The sequence below is a fragment of the Bactrocera oleae genome, chromosome 2 (assembly GCF_042242935.1).
Source record: "Bactrocera oleae isolate idBacOlea1 chromosome 2, idBacOlea1, whole genome shotgun sequence".
NCBI classification, from domain to species: domain Eukaryota; kingdom Metazoa; phylum Arthropoda; class Insecta; order Diptera; family Tephritidae; genus Bactrocera; species Bactrocera oleae.
This window is the reverse complement of record NC_091536.1, coordinates 31,231,063-31,246,539: the sequence shown is the minus strand read 5'-3', so window position 1 is coordinate 31,246,539 and position 15,477 is coordinate 31,231,063. Positions and strand designations below refer to the sequence as shown.

Below are 15,477 nucleotides of genomic sequence, written 5' to 3'. Positions count from 1 at the left end.
GACGCAGATTTATTCTGTGTTTTGTGGGTGTGCATGGTTGTCACTTTTTCCTTCTAGAGGGAGAGAGAGTTGTTCAATTTATGATTTCTAGCTTTTGCCATAGTCGCGAAAAGAAGCATGTGAGCAAACGCATGCTCGGGGAGATGTGTAAGGCTTTTGCTTTTATGAATGGAGCCACTTAGCTTATTGCATGTGTGCCAGCGTTCATGAATAAAAATGTTGTTGTGTGATTTACTATACATTTAGGCTTTGGCTGCCATATTGTTGTTTTGTACAACAACGTTTGTATATTTTTCAATTGGCTGACATACTTACATTTGTAACATCTATGTTGTATATTTGTGTATGCATTACTTATTTTGCAATGCCATACGCATATTTGTACATACATACTTACATATAGAGCAGTGCGGGCACATGTATTTATTGATGAGTAATAATATCAAAATTATATTCCTCCATATGTACATACCAGAGAATGTAAATGAACTCCATATTAATGTACATAAGTATGTATGTATGTACATACATAAATTATTAATTTTGTAACAACTGAAATTAGAAAATTTTTAAAAAAGTAAAATATTTTTTTTTTTGCATAATCTTTCGTATTTTATCATGTCTCACCTGCACCCGCTGTCGAACCTGCACTTCTCGTTCATTTACGTTCTCTGATTTAACAACTTCTGAGCGGTAGCGGAGCGATACTAATGCGACGTTGCTTTTACTCAAAATATAGCAATTCGAGAAAATTTCAGCATCCTCTACAACTTTCCCTAATAGTTTTTCGATGATTTTCAAGAACAATTTATTCTCTGTTTCGATGTTTTTTTCGCTTGTTGACGTAGTTGCATCTCCAGGATGCTCATCGTCATCAAAATTCAGCGTTTCCTTTGAACACATCTCGTATATATTAGTTAAGTTAATAAAAACAAGCAGGGTGCGTGGAGTCCCTCCGCGCGGAAGAAATGAAACTTCATGATGGCAAAATTAAAAATAGGAAAGCATTGAAATCAATGTTATTGTAACACAATATATTTGGCAAACACAAATTTAAATTTTTTTTGACAAACTTTTTTTTTTAATCTCATTTTCACTTTTAGTGGCCACTGTATTGATATTCATAATATTATTTACAAGTGGATTATGATAGCTAAAATAAGATATGAAATATTAAATTTCTATCTTATTAATTTTTCTGGCGAAAACTGCATCAGTAGTGGTCCCTCGTTGGATTATCTTTGAGGAAAAGTATGGTTATTATTGTGGAGCATGAAAATATGTTTTCCGCGAAGTTGTAAATATAGACACGTAACCAACAACCTTCAAATCAACAGTAACGTTCCTTCACATATCCTCGACTACACTGTAGCCTCCTTTTCAAACATTTTAATTAAATTCAAAACCAAGAAATATAATATAAGTACAACGAACAATATGAAGCGTTTAAAATTTGCCAGAATGTAAAAAAAGAAAGATTTTAGATTCGGAAGACGTGATTCACAGATGAATTAAAATGTAACATTAAACTTGTGGGTGTATGAATATGAATTTTGCGTTTGTGAATTATTACTTTCATGTTTTTATTGAAAATTTTTACTTTATATATAAAAATCGATACATTTGGTATACTGCACTAATTTCTTTAGTTGCACAAAACCGCCAACTTCTTCCAAAACCGCACAAATTGTATTTAAAAATTATGTCCGGACGGCTCGAACGCCTTTCCGTCTACCAAAACCTACACACACGAGTTATGCACATTAGGAATAATCGCGAAGGTCAACTCAGCCAAAGTGCAATGGCCAAGCCTCGCTCCGGAGGGACCGCCTTTATGATCACGGTAATCTCTACGCCAGGTAAGTATGCTTTGTTCAGCATACAAGCAGTCTCTGGAACTACAACTTGTTTAAAGTAGCTGAAAATTACACAGTAACAAGATATTAATAGAATAGCGGAACGAAAATTTTAGTGGTAATTCGGAATTTCTTGCTCTGCTGCGCTAAACGGGGTTGAACGAATGCGCTTGATAATTTTGCTCGTAGGTATGTATGTACATATATATGTGATGCTTCACTCACTAAGCCATTTGCTGCGTAGCTCTCTTTCTCTTTCTTTCTCTTTGCTCACTAGTAGATGCGTCATACACCCTAACCATTGCGCGGTTAACGTTTAACGCAACTTTTTCCTAACTCATATTAGAAGTTTTACTTCAATAAATTCTAACGTTTTGCCTGTTTTGTAGTGTGACCAGGTCCATCTTGTTATTAGCATAGGGCAGAGTTAATTATCCATATTAATATGAGGCATGTGCGTGCGCTTCGTGCATGGCATAACCGTAAGTGGAGGGAGAAGCATGGTGCGTGAGCGAAGCCAATAGTACAGCTGGAGCGGCGGCAACGTGATGCGCAACGGCCACTTGGAAACTGGAGCGGCATGGTGGATGGTTGGGGCACTCTTCGAGACGATTGTGTTAAAATCGTTATAATCATCGGCGGTGTATTCGACAGTGCGCACCGAACCGTCGAGCACATCGTGCTGTGATTTAACATCGCCGATAGGCGAGTCGGCAACATCATAGTTGTAGTGGTATTTGGAGTACGTCTTGCGAACATGGAGAAAACATATATGTATGTGATTAATTAAGTTTTTGTTATTTAAAACAAGTAAGGAAGTACTAAGTTCGGGTATAACTGAACATTTCGTACTCTTGCAACTTTCAAGGGTCAAATCCGGCTAAATACCTTCATGTGTTGGCAAAAGTTCATACTAAAATGTGTTGCGAAAGAATTCAATATTCATTATTCGACGAAATCGTGAATGAATTACGATCACATTTGGTATTTTAATAAGCTATATTGAGATCATAGACTCAGTTAGTTTTATAACTATATGTTATGTTACTTGCCGTCAGCGAAAATTATATTAAAATCATCCTCAAATCAGATATAACATATGCGACATATACTTAACCCAACAGTCTAAATTTAATACATATATTGAGATGATGGGCAAAACGTCAATCAGAAGACCGCAATTGATGATATTAGGAATATGAGATTAAGACCAATGTCAAGATCAACTGCAATCATGTTCAGCAGTTGTTATAATGACGCAAATTTTTATATGTAGTATAATATATTATAATTTTACATATTTTCGGTATTAAACTAATATATATCCAATATTATATAATACGTTCAGTTAATTTTGCTAAGATATCTTACATATTAACCGATATATACGGTATACGGGCAACCGGAAGTTTGAAAATCTTTTGTTAGGTATATGGGAGATTGACACGATTTTATCTATTTTTGGCACTACTACATATTATTAATAGAAACTGCTGTCCTCTGAGATTCACTTAGATACATCCCATACCGCCAACAATATACTCCTATAAAATAGTGATATTAGTTATATGGGGGCTAGTGCAAGTTTTCATCCAATTTTATCTATTTTAGGCACAGAGATGCACCGTTAGGTGAAATCCACGCTCACTCAACTGACATACTGGCCGAAATATGGGGTATAAAGTCAGTCGGAAGTTCAAAAATCTTTATATTAGGTATTTGGAAGCTAAGGGAAATATTGACTCGATTTGACCAATTTTTGACATAACATACAGATATACTATTATGCAGAAAGAATTCTCTCCTAATTTCAATAATATATCTCACAAATTGACTGATATTTTCGGTAGAAAGTCTGCCATAGGCTTTAAGGTCCACATTTACGGTATCTAGGAGCTTTAATAGTTGTGGTCCGATTTTGACAATTTTTAGACCAGAGATGGCACACCATAAAGGTGTAAAATATTCGTGCACATTTTTATCATATAGATACATATGTTCATTGGTTAGTTGAAAATATCAGATGGAATTTAAAGTTGTGTTATATGGGAGGTAGACGTGGATGTAGTTTGATTTCGCTCTTTTGAGCACTGTAACATGGTACAGTGGGATAATGTTACCTACCGAATTTGGTTGGAATTGGTATAATACGCTCAGAGATGCCAGTTATGGCAATGTATGGGTTTTCTATTAATGGCGTTTTTTTGGCGTGGCAGTGGTCCGATCACGCCCATCTACGAGCTCGTCCTCACTTTTTTTTGCTAAGGAACATTAAGTATCATTACGATATCTCAATTTTTAGCCAAGTTACAGCTTGCACTGACAAACGGACGGACCGACAGTCAGTCGGAATTCAACTCGCCTCGTTATCCCAATTAGTTACATATGTTATATATACGATATACATATGTACAACTCCATATCTATCTCGACTAGTTTTAGGTGATATAAACAAAACTATGATACTCTGTAGCAACATTTTGAAAGAAGATTGCGTTCTACTTGCATGGCCCAACGTGAGAAGAATTGCTTGCTAGTTGTGGCATGTCACTTGCTGGTGTCGCTGGATATGACTATTTACTATATTTTACTTCCCGTCAGCGAAAATTATACTATATCCTGAAATGAGGTAAATATATCTGATATGAACTCAACCACAGATGCTAAATGTAATATATTGTGCTGATGTGAAAAACGTCAACCAAAGGATTTGAATTCATTATATTAGGGTTACGAGGTTTAGACCAAGAACAATTCATTTATATTGAGCGCCAAACCAGTAATATAATTTTATAACTTTTAAGAAAACTTGTCCACTTAATTTCATTTAAATATCACATACTATGACAACCTAAACGGTTTAAAGTCAGGTGGAAAGTCGGAAATCATTATATAGGATAATTTGAGGGCCGAGAAATGGAAGGGCTTATTGCATTAACATTTGACATTGCTCAGAAATACTTGAGAACTAATGTTCAAGCAATTTTATGAACATACATACTTATCAATATAAACATACATAAGGAGTAAAGTCAACCGGCCGTTTCAAAATCCTGAATATCAGTTATATGGGGGCTAAGGCAAGTTTTCGCCCGATTTTATCCATTTTAAGCACAAAGATACACTGTTATTTGAAAAACACGCTCTCTCAATTTCTTTAAAATTCTTAGCACATTGGCCTAAGAGTATATGGTATGTTATGTGGTATAAAGTCAACTGGAAGTTCGAAAATCTTTATATTAAGTATATGGAGGCTAAGGGAAGTATTGATCCGATTCAGCCCATTTTTGACACAAGGGTGTATTACTATGAAAGAAATATTTTCAATCCCCGAAATCAATTTCCCCAAATTTCAATTAAATCGAGAAATATTGAACAAAATAGTTCCGCAAAAAGTCAGCCATACGCATTGGGGTGCACATATTTGGCTTATGGGTTCTTGAAAAGTTATAGTCTGATTTCGACAATTTTTGAGCGTGAGAGCAAATACCTGGAGGCAAGTTATCTGGATACATTGATCGGTTCTTGATTTTTTTACGTACCGAATTTGGTTTAAAATTTGTCCATTAGATTCGGAGATATGGATTTTTACTTAAGTGTGAGCGGTGCCACACCCATCGTCCAAATTTTATACTGGCTCCTATAAAATCCTCCTATACTATCTCCGGTGTAAAATTGTATGCCTTTGAATCATTTAATTATGGGGTGAGAGCGGGATAATAAGCCCATTTTACCCGTTTTCGCACTGTCGATAGGGGTTCTTAAGATATTTGTCCTTAGCGAATGTGGTTATTTTAGCTTTGTTGGTTTAGGAGATATGTACGTAAAACCTATTAGAGATCGGAGCAACGCCAGTTTTTTGAAAGATTTTAGTCCACAGGTGCCCCTATCTACTGCAATCCCCTGTACCAAATTACAGTTTTGTATCTTAATTTAGTGCATATTTATAGCAGTGGTTCGACCACGCTGATCTATTTACTCGTTCTTACATTTTTGCCACGGACCAAGTGTACAAAGTTTTAATAGGATATCTCAATAATAACCCAAACTTTATTAAATATTTAAACTTGAAGAATGTATCATATATACAACTTTATGGATTTAGTAAATTTTAATTATACATTAAAATGCAACCATGTATGTCCCACTATTCGTCTGTGCTAGATCGCCTTTGCTTACCCTTTTGCGTTGGCTCATTCTCTTTTGTCTCGCTGGCGAAGTTGTACCTACAAGGAGCATAATTATTTTAGCGAACGATCGAACGATGGAGCAAACGTATTATTAAGTAACCAAAACTACTGAAGTTAAATAAAATACGAATCGGCTTAAAACATGTAAGTGTTTTACTTTGCCACCCGCTAACATTCTCAAATATTTGTGGAATTTTCTATCATACATAATAGTGATATTTGTGGAAATTTTAGCTTCAAATTAACTGATAACTGGCTTGCTGAGTACCATTTGCGAAGTCGTTATACCTGACATGAGGAATCTAGACAGTGCCGTTATAAGTTCGTTTTGATCCGCTGGCGTGAACAGGGCTTCGAGCCAACCACTAGCATATGTGGGCATGCTTAAGAGACATAACCACGTTGGGCTCTATAACAAACTACCCTCATTTGTCGGTGGACATCAAATGAACTCAACGTTTGCTGATTCTTCCGCAACCAAAGTACCGTTCCAATGAGTTTCGTTCATAACTCCACTTATGGAGGCAACGTCTGCCAAAACGCACAATTCCTTGTGTTTCATCTTTGTGTGAAAGAGATTCGTGCTTTGCTGCCGCGCAATAATAACCCTTCCTTTCAGCACGTAACTGTGTCAAGCAACCACATTGGGGTTTTGCGCCCGTCAATGATAGTGTATGGAGGCAGTTTAAGAATAATTCTGACTTGAGTTTAAACTCCTAACGCATAGCGTCTAGATAAGCGTTAAACAAAGATTTTCCACGTTTATCCGGAAAAGCAGAGAATTAATCAATATTTATAACAAACTACGAGCAGTCAAGAGAATGCTCGCCGGTTTTCTGAACGAGAATAATTAATTCGGTTACAAAAAGCACTGTGAAGCGCTGCCCTAGAAGCCGTCCGAGGAAAGTTGATGATGCCATCCAGCCATTGAAACTCTACGTATACTTTTCGGGCGACCAGACGTTATACATAACACTCTACAACGGAAATTGAGACAGATTCCAGCAGTGAAAACCGATCAACTGAATACCGTGATCGATCTCGCGTTGGGTGAACTAAATTATAGAGCAACACTACAAGCATTAGGCCTTAAAACCTATTTCAACGATTCCATATTAATCAATGAGTTGCTGAGCAAACTTCCTGGGGATTTGAAACTAGACTAGGGTCGCCATCTAAAGTCCATTACTCAGGTAGATATATGGCTATTGCTGAATAGTTATTTGGGCTCGCATCATGCACCAGCCAAGTACCACCATTAAATGATGGAATCGGAAGAAAAGGTGAGAATTTTCGTGCACGAAGAAGTATCAAAGGAGCCTAGCCTAACGTTAGCGCTTAAGGAGGAAACTAAACTGTCCGTAACTCTTTCTCTGTGCGACAAAGTGCATAATCTCGCCGATTGTCAAAGATTCCAAGCAAAGAGCCGAAACGTCGGCAGTTAGTCAAGGGCAAAAAGCGCACAATATACGAATTATCCCCGACCTTAAGGTACCACAACACGGCCAATTTTTGTGTGCCTGTGGAGGTGAGTCAAGCTGAAGGTGATGATCTAAAGCTGTGCGCCACATAATGACCTTCCCGACTCATGGCTTATCCTGTTGAAGTAGTATCCCGTTTGAAAAATAAATGACTATCTCGAAAAAGATTACATAAGAAAATTAAATGTCGGGGAAATATCAAAAGGAGGCAGGTTTTGGTTTATACTAATATTCCAAATTGTGAACGTCAACGGGATGATGCAGCAGCTAATGTATGTGACACTAGTCTGGTAGTTACCTACCTGCGATGAACTAACCTTTGTTAACTAGTTCACATTTCCAACGAAATGACTTCGAGTGGTGATGAGTGTCTTCGACCCTTTGGGTTTGTTCGGTTTTATTGTAAACAAAGCTAAGTAGATATTACAAGATGTGGGGCGATCGGGCGTAACTTGGGACGAACCTGTATACGATCAGGAACGCTCTGCATGAAGGCAGTGGCTGCGAGAGCCACGCTGTACTGATAAAATCCGAATTCCACTGTGCTACCCATTATCAAATCGGAGCAGCGACAACCAGTTTCACATCTTCGTTGATGCTATTGTAGTATATCAGCATATGCATTTCTACATTCAAGTATGTCAAGTTAACCGTCGAATCTTCTGGTGCGATTAGAAGGACGTGCTCTATTGGATTAGGTCCGACACCAGAAAATTCAATCAGTTCGTAGCTTTGGCGAAATTCCAGAGGATTCGCAAAGACAACGTTACTGACGATGGGCTGGATGGAATAACAATATCGGACTTAACAACTCTGGGAGGTGATTCAGAAGCCCTGAACTCCTAAGTGTATTATCTCTGGCCAACATATATTATATAATTTATATTACAACAGCCGCAAACCGTACAGGAACAATACAACACGTTAAAATTGATTCGCCCAAATTTATTGATGATACGTAACCAGACCCTACAAGGTTTAGTAAGTGGAAAAATCTACGCGCTGTACAGATGTGCGTTCTTCGTTTTCTCCCCTTGACTATGAAGGCAGCAGCAAAAAACCCAGTTACTCAGACGATTCTTTCCGACAGCACCTGTACAAGTACCGAGTTCCTTCTTTTTCGCAAGTGTCAGCAAGAATGCTATGGCGCGGAATTCGATCAGATAGGAAAAGGCTCGGTAAGTCGCAAAATGCTCAATCAAATTTTTTCTCCATTTATAAACAAGCTCGGCTTGCTACGCGTAAGGGGTCGGAAGGAAGAAGCAGGAGGAGTGACAACAATCAACCACATCTGATCACGGACTTCTACCATCGAAAGTTTCATATCCACCATAATGAGATAATTGTAAATGAGAAGCTACAGCGATTCGGCATAAATGGTCTACGAGCTTTGGTACGAACGATAGCAAAAGTATGTCAACAATGTCGCAATAGGAAAACCAGACCGAATCCACAAGAGATGGGAAGCTACCAGCAGAGCGCCTTTCGGCATTCACTTGCTTATACAGCAGTGGACTATTTTCTACCCTTCGATGAAGCATGAGAAGCGTTGAGGCGTTTTTTTTACCGGAATGGTCATCATCCCTATCCACTGACTCATCCCTCCTAGTGCTTAAATTGTTTATATCACGACGGGGAGTTCCACGACGAGTCATCTCTGACAAAGGCATTAATTTCAAAGGCGCTAGTCGTATTCTGGCGGATGAAATCTACAAAGTTATCATCTGGCAAACTGATGGAAAAATACCCTGACATTGAGTGGACTTTCATACCACCAGCATCACCACACATGGGTGGATGTATGTCAGTATTGATGGACCTATTACCAAATGAAGGTATCCAGAAGGAAGTACTAAAAGCAACCTTAGCTGACGATGAAAGTATTATTAACATGCATCCGCTTATCCACGTCCAACTGGAATCATATGATAGCGAGACATTAACGCCAAATCATTGCCTTCTCAGTAATTCTAGTGGCATAAGAGAAAATGGGGATTTCAATGTCAATCCTACGTTGCTGAATAAAAAGTTCCGTACAAAAAAGAACACCTGGACAAAGGGAATGGTTTGAGATATCTCCTAAACCGCTAATGCTATAATAACAAAATTCACTGGAAGCAAATGTTTTTAGCACTTCTATTGACGGTGTGAAAATAGTTGAAATCGGGTGGCAACTCCGCCCACTCCCCATATAACGGTACTGTTAAAAACTACTAAAAGCGCGATAAATCAAGCAATAAACACGCCAGAGACATTAAATTTTATCTCTGGGATGCTATGAGATGACTTTATAGGAACCGAGTTCAAAATTGGACAGTGGGCGTGGCACAGCCCACTTTCAGGTGAAAACCCATATCTTGGGATCTGCTTAACCGATTTCAACCAAATTCGGCACATAACATTCTTTTCATATTTCTATGTTATATAGCGAAAATGGGCGAAATCGGACTACAACCACGCATATTTCTCATATAACACCATTTTCAATTCCATCTGATTCTTTCACTTTGCACTATGCATATCAAGCAACAATAATTATATCGGGGTACAACTTTGCGTAAATAAAACGTTTGAAGTATGCCACCTTGTGACCAAAAATTGTCTAAATCGAACCAAAACTGTTCAAGCCCCTAAGTACTAATTATGTGGACCCCAGTGCCTATAGTTGACCTTCTTAATTACACCAGAACAAACTGTGCTAGCTAAAATGTCATTGTAAGTGATTTATGTTGAATATTATTTAAATATTATTGTTTTATTTTATATATATTTTTTTTAATTTTATGGTATGTAGGAGAAAGAGATTGCGTCAACTGCACTAAAGCTATCAATTCTGGAATACTCCTTTTGAATTTTAAGCGTTAACAAATACCTTGTTTTTTTACATTCTCATTTTGTTCCTTTCTAATAGAAACCGATAATTTTTGCTTTCTAACTCGTCTGTGAGAGTATAAATAAGAAATATTTCGCACATTTTTCTCGCGATTTTTAACAGTCAGCCAATAAAAAATCAGCAGTGCATACTGCGCAGAGTTGTCAGTATTTACTGCATTACCGAAGAAGCCATATATGATGGCTGTAAGGGATCAAAGTCGATTTTCAAAAAAAAAATATTATTTTCAAAATACTGGACCAATGCTGGAAAATTTGGTATCGTCGAGAATGTTATTAAGCGTTCTTTATTCTTGTACTTTTGTGTACTTATATACTTATTGTATAAAACTCTTGTGATCTCTCTCTCTTGGGTTGATTCAATACACGGTCAGTTCATATTCACTAATATGTGTTGCGCACAATAAAAAATTACATACTATTGTTAACTAATACTTTCAGTTTTGTTATTAACATATTGTGTTTTCGTATAAACAAATAAATGATATTGTATCATTTCGATCAGTATACAAAATTCATTTTTTGAAACGAAATAAATGTTTTCGGTCGGTATGTGTTCTAGTGAGCTATTGAAAGCCCTGCCTTCAAAGAATAATAATTTAAGGTTTAAATACAGACTTACATATACACACCGATGCAAATATATGTATACATTTATTTTAAAATTACAATAACAGCAACTACATCCGCTTGATTGTCGTATATGTTTACATTCGCCGTCTGCTGCGAAAAGAATTCATGCCTGAAGTAAACACAAATTTATCGAGTATGGGTACGGTCCGAAAATGTCACTAAAATAGAACAAATAACGGAGGGTGTAACCGAACATTTTATACTTTTGCAATTTACAAGAGTTAAAGTTTGGGAACCGGGTGGAACCGAACTTTTTATACTCTTGCAACTTGCAAAGATCAATGTAAAAAAAATACCCTCAGGTTAAAAAAAAACCATTTTAATAAAAAATGTTGCAAAAAAATTCAGCATTCATTATTCGACACAATCGTCAATGGATTAGAATAAAATTTGTATTTTATTAAGTTATACCCACGTAGTTTTATTACAAAATAATATTTTACTTTGCTTCAGCTAAAATTTTATTAAAGTCATTGTCAAATGAGATATATGAGATATATACTCAACTGAAGAAGCTAATATTAATATAATGATTGAGTTGATGTGAAAACGTCAAGTAGAGGATCGCAATTCCTTATTTTAGGGATACAAGGTTTGGACGTTAGTGTGGACTAATTTTGTTTATATTCCCGCACAATTTTTATGGAAACTTCTTTAATTAATTTTATTAAAGTATCACACATTTTGCCAGGTGAAAAGTCGAAAATTATTATACAGACCATATTGGAGACATAGAAAGGGATGTGCGATTGAATTAATTTTGACATTGCTGAGGTATACTTGAGGTCATATTTTCATGCAATTTTATAAATATAAAATACATACATTAAACAAAATGTTTGGCATAAGGTTTGTTAGAATAACGAAAATCAATATAGGTAGTATTTGGGAGTTGGGGTATTCAAAGATAAATTCGCATGTTTTTAGCGTTAAACTTTAGTTATATATAGCATATAAAATATATTATAAATATTATACGTAAATTTATAGTATATACTATACTAATTTAACGGCTAAATTTGCCAAGATATCTTACATATTGACTGATATATGTGGCATAAGACCAACCGGAAGTTTGAAAATCTTATATTAGTTATATGAGAAATAGGGGTAAAGAAATAGGGGAATATCTGGTTTGAGGAGGTCAGCTAAATGTACCCCTTTGCATTTTTGAGCGGCGACGGGTGTTCTATTCATACCGGACATCAAGACGTTGGGCATACTGGCGATGTCTTCTACGGCCATTTATATGCGAATATGTTAACAGTTCTTCGGTGTTAGGAAAAAAACACAGTTCAACGAGTGGTCCCGTTATCATGCCGGTTTGTGTTCGTACATCTACGACTCCTATGGGACCATCAGATCCCGAATAATCTTTTTCTAAGCGGCAGAATCGCTCTTTGAGTTCTGACAAAGTTTTTGCCATTGTCGCTCATAATTTTTTAAGAAAATCCGCGTCGTCTGACAAAGCGAGCGAATGCTGCGAGAAAAGCCGCTGTAGTCAGATCAGAGCATATCTCGAGATGTACCACCTTTGTCGTTAAACACACACACACAGCCATATAACCCTTTCTAGACTTTAACCTAGAGGCCTTTATCTGGAAAGGTCTACCTCAGTAAGAGTAAATGGTAGAACGAAATTGCAGCGTCCATTTAATGTTCTAATGGCTAAATAGAGTGCGCGTTTCCAGTTTGTAGTCGCGGATTGAACTATTCTCCGAGTTACGGTAGACTATGCCCTGAAAATCTTGGTCATCTTTGTGTACTTATACCTATACATCTTTTTGCATCCCTATTAAAAACGTATTTAAAAGGTGACATGCGCCAATTTCGTATGAGCCGCATGACATCGGGTTGTAATGTTGACCCTGTATATAGTACATCCATGATAAAAAGATATATATATTATATTTTATATACATTTTTTTTATGTGGTCCCGTTTCTTCCATATGATTTAGGTCGATATATTCTACTATTACATTATCATAAGCTGATTTAAGTTCGCTTTTCTTTTTTAGGCTATTTTCCACGCTTAAGAATTGTTGAATAGCTGAGGTTTCAGAGTGGTACATTGCAATAATTTCAGGAATGTTTGGCTAGAAGAAAAGTCACACTAGATAACGACCTTGTTCGTTTCGGGTTGTTGTGAACTTGTAATATTCTTCGCACGGCTGATTTTGTTGTGAAGACTGAATGATCTGATGTAGTTCTTTCAATAATAATTTATTTCTTTCAGTTCAATATAATTAAACAAACATGGATAGAAAACATCAGCATTGCGATTTTTAGCCGCACAGTTGGTACAAAACCTAAATTTGTTAAACTAAAATATAAACTTTTAATTTTTAAAACATCTTCAAAACATTAAATTTATGACTGAAGTGAAAAATGCGATAGAGTGGCTTCTTCAGAAATAAGTCAAACTCTTCACATTGCAGTGAACCTCCTCCGCGATGTATCTGCTGCCCATATCCTGTTAAATATCAATGTATTATATTTACAATCGGGATAAATAACCAAAATATACGCAAGTATGGGTCCAGTAAAACGTTCGTTCGGTTTTATCTAAGAGGTGGCGTTATTGTCCATAGTACTAGTGTACGTGTCGTATCATGTCATACTATACGGCGCTGAAAACGTGTTTATTTTTGCCTTTGAAAGTTTTTCGATTGATTGACAAAGTACGATGTGAGCGCTCGTCAAAGATGGACACCAGCAAAGAAAAAATTCGGTATATGTTACAATTTTTCTTCGATCAAGGCGAAAAAGCGGTTGAAAAAATTCACTTAGTTTATGGGCTCGATACTGTAAACGACCGTGTAGCACAAAAGTGGTTTGCTAGGTTCCGTTCCAGTGATTTCGATGTCAAAGATGCACCAAGCGTCGGGAGGCCTGTCGTCGAAAATTGCGATAAAGTCATGGAAATAGTAGAAATAGACCGTCGCGTGGGCACTTATTTAATTGCTGAGGAAACAAAGATAAGCCAGAAAACCTTTTGGAAACATTTGCATAACCTTGGATTCAAAAAGAAGCTCGATGTTTGGGTGCCACACGAACTAACGCAAAAAACCATGATGGACCGAATTTCCATCTGCGAATCGCTGCTGAATCGCAACAAAATTGAAACGTTTCTGAAGCGAATTGTGACTGGCGATGAAAAATGGGTCACTTACGACAACATCGCGCGCAAACGGTCGTGTTCAAAGCTCGGGGAAGCGGCCCAGACGGTGACCAAGACCGGATTGACGACCAGGAAGGTTTTGCTGTGTGTTTGGTGGGATTGGCAAGGAATTATCTACTACGAGCTGCTCCCATATGACCAAACGCTCAATTCGGCCCTCTACTGCCAACAACTGGACCGTTTGAAGGCAGCAGTCATCCAGAAGAGGCCATCTTTGATCAACAGAGAATTGTGTTCCATCAGGACAACGCCAGGCCACACACGTCTTTGGTGACGTGCCAGAAGCTACGGGAGCTTGGATGGGAGGTCTTAATGCACCCACCTTATAGTCCGGACCTGGCACCAAGTGATTACCATCTTTTCCTGTCCATGGCGAACGCGCTTAATGGTGAGAAGTTGGCTTCAAGAGAGGCCTGTGAAAATTGGCTCTGCGAGTTGTTTGCCAATAGGGACGCAGCCTTCTACAAGAGGGGTATAATGAAGTTGGCAGCTCGTTGGCAACAAGTTTACGAACAAAACGACCCATATTTGACTTAAATCGAACACATGTAAACAAAGTTATCATCTTTCAATCAATTTTCATCAAAAATCAATAAAAAACCGAACGCACTTTTTACTGGACCTAATAAATACAAAACGGCATTATTAACACTAAATACACATTTTTGGAAATGTAATTCGAAATATCAAACTCTTATTCACCTAAAAGAGTATTCGGTAACAATTATCATTTATCGCTTCGTATATATAACTTAGTAAAATTTAATTCAGAAATTTGACAAATAAAAATTTTACCATACTACAAAAATGATGAATGTGAATAAAAATCAAAATACATCTGCAGAAGCTACACCCGCAAGACTTGTTGCTACAAATCAAATAAAAGGCAAAAGTTTTTCTGCCACCAAATTCATTTCTGAGAGTGACAGTTTAATACGATACTGCACTCGATTTTCATTTTCACCGATTCAAGACAACACTGAAGTTAAATTGTTATACACCATATGGTTATATTGTTTATGTATGTGTAATAGGATATGGATATACCACAACTTCATCACAGTGCCCTCAGCTACTCTATCAGCAGCACGCCGAAATACATGCAACAGCACCTACGTGTAATACTAGGCCCCAGGGGGCCCAAGATGTTTGAATAACTTACGAACAAGCACGCTGCGTGCATTTTTCGCGATACGTCAACTTTTTTTCGATCTACACTTCGTCACAACACCGTTACATACGC

The 15,477-nt window shown here is 37.1% G+C and overlaps 2 protein-coding genes and 1 non-coding gene across 4 annotated transcripts in view; 1 reads left to right on the top strand and 2 right to left on the bottom strand.

Annotated features, from left to right (window-relative positions):
* LOC138855683 (gustatory and odorant receptor 22-like) overlaps positions 1 to 15,477 on the top strand; it is a 1,003,612-nt gene that overhangs the window by 933,167 nt on the left and 54,968 nt on the right. The gene's annotated exons all lie outside the window — the stretch shown is intronic.
* On the bottom strand, positions 1,706 to 1,867 carry LOC118681926 (U1 spliceosomal RNA). The gene has a single exon (XR_004977646.1). It is a non-coding gene; the product is annotated as a U1 spliceosomal RNA (small nuclear RNA).
* Positions 2,284 to 8,080, bottom strand: LOC118681925 (larval cuticle protein A2B-like). The gene is made up of 2 exons (XM_070105671.1): positions 7,991 to 8,080; positions 2,284 to 2,604 (listed from the first exon to the last, which is right to left on the bottom strand). Exons 1-2 carry the CDS (start codon positions 8,078 to 8,080, stop codon positions 2,284 to 2,286), a joined length of 411 nt encoding a protein of 136 aa, XP_069961772.1.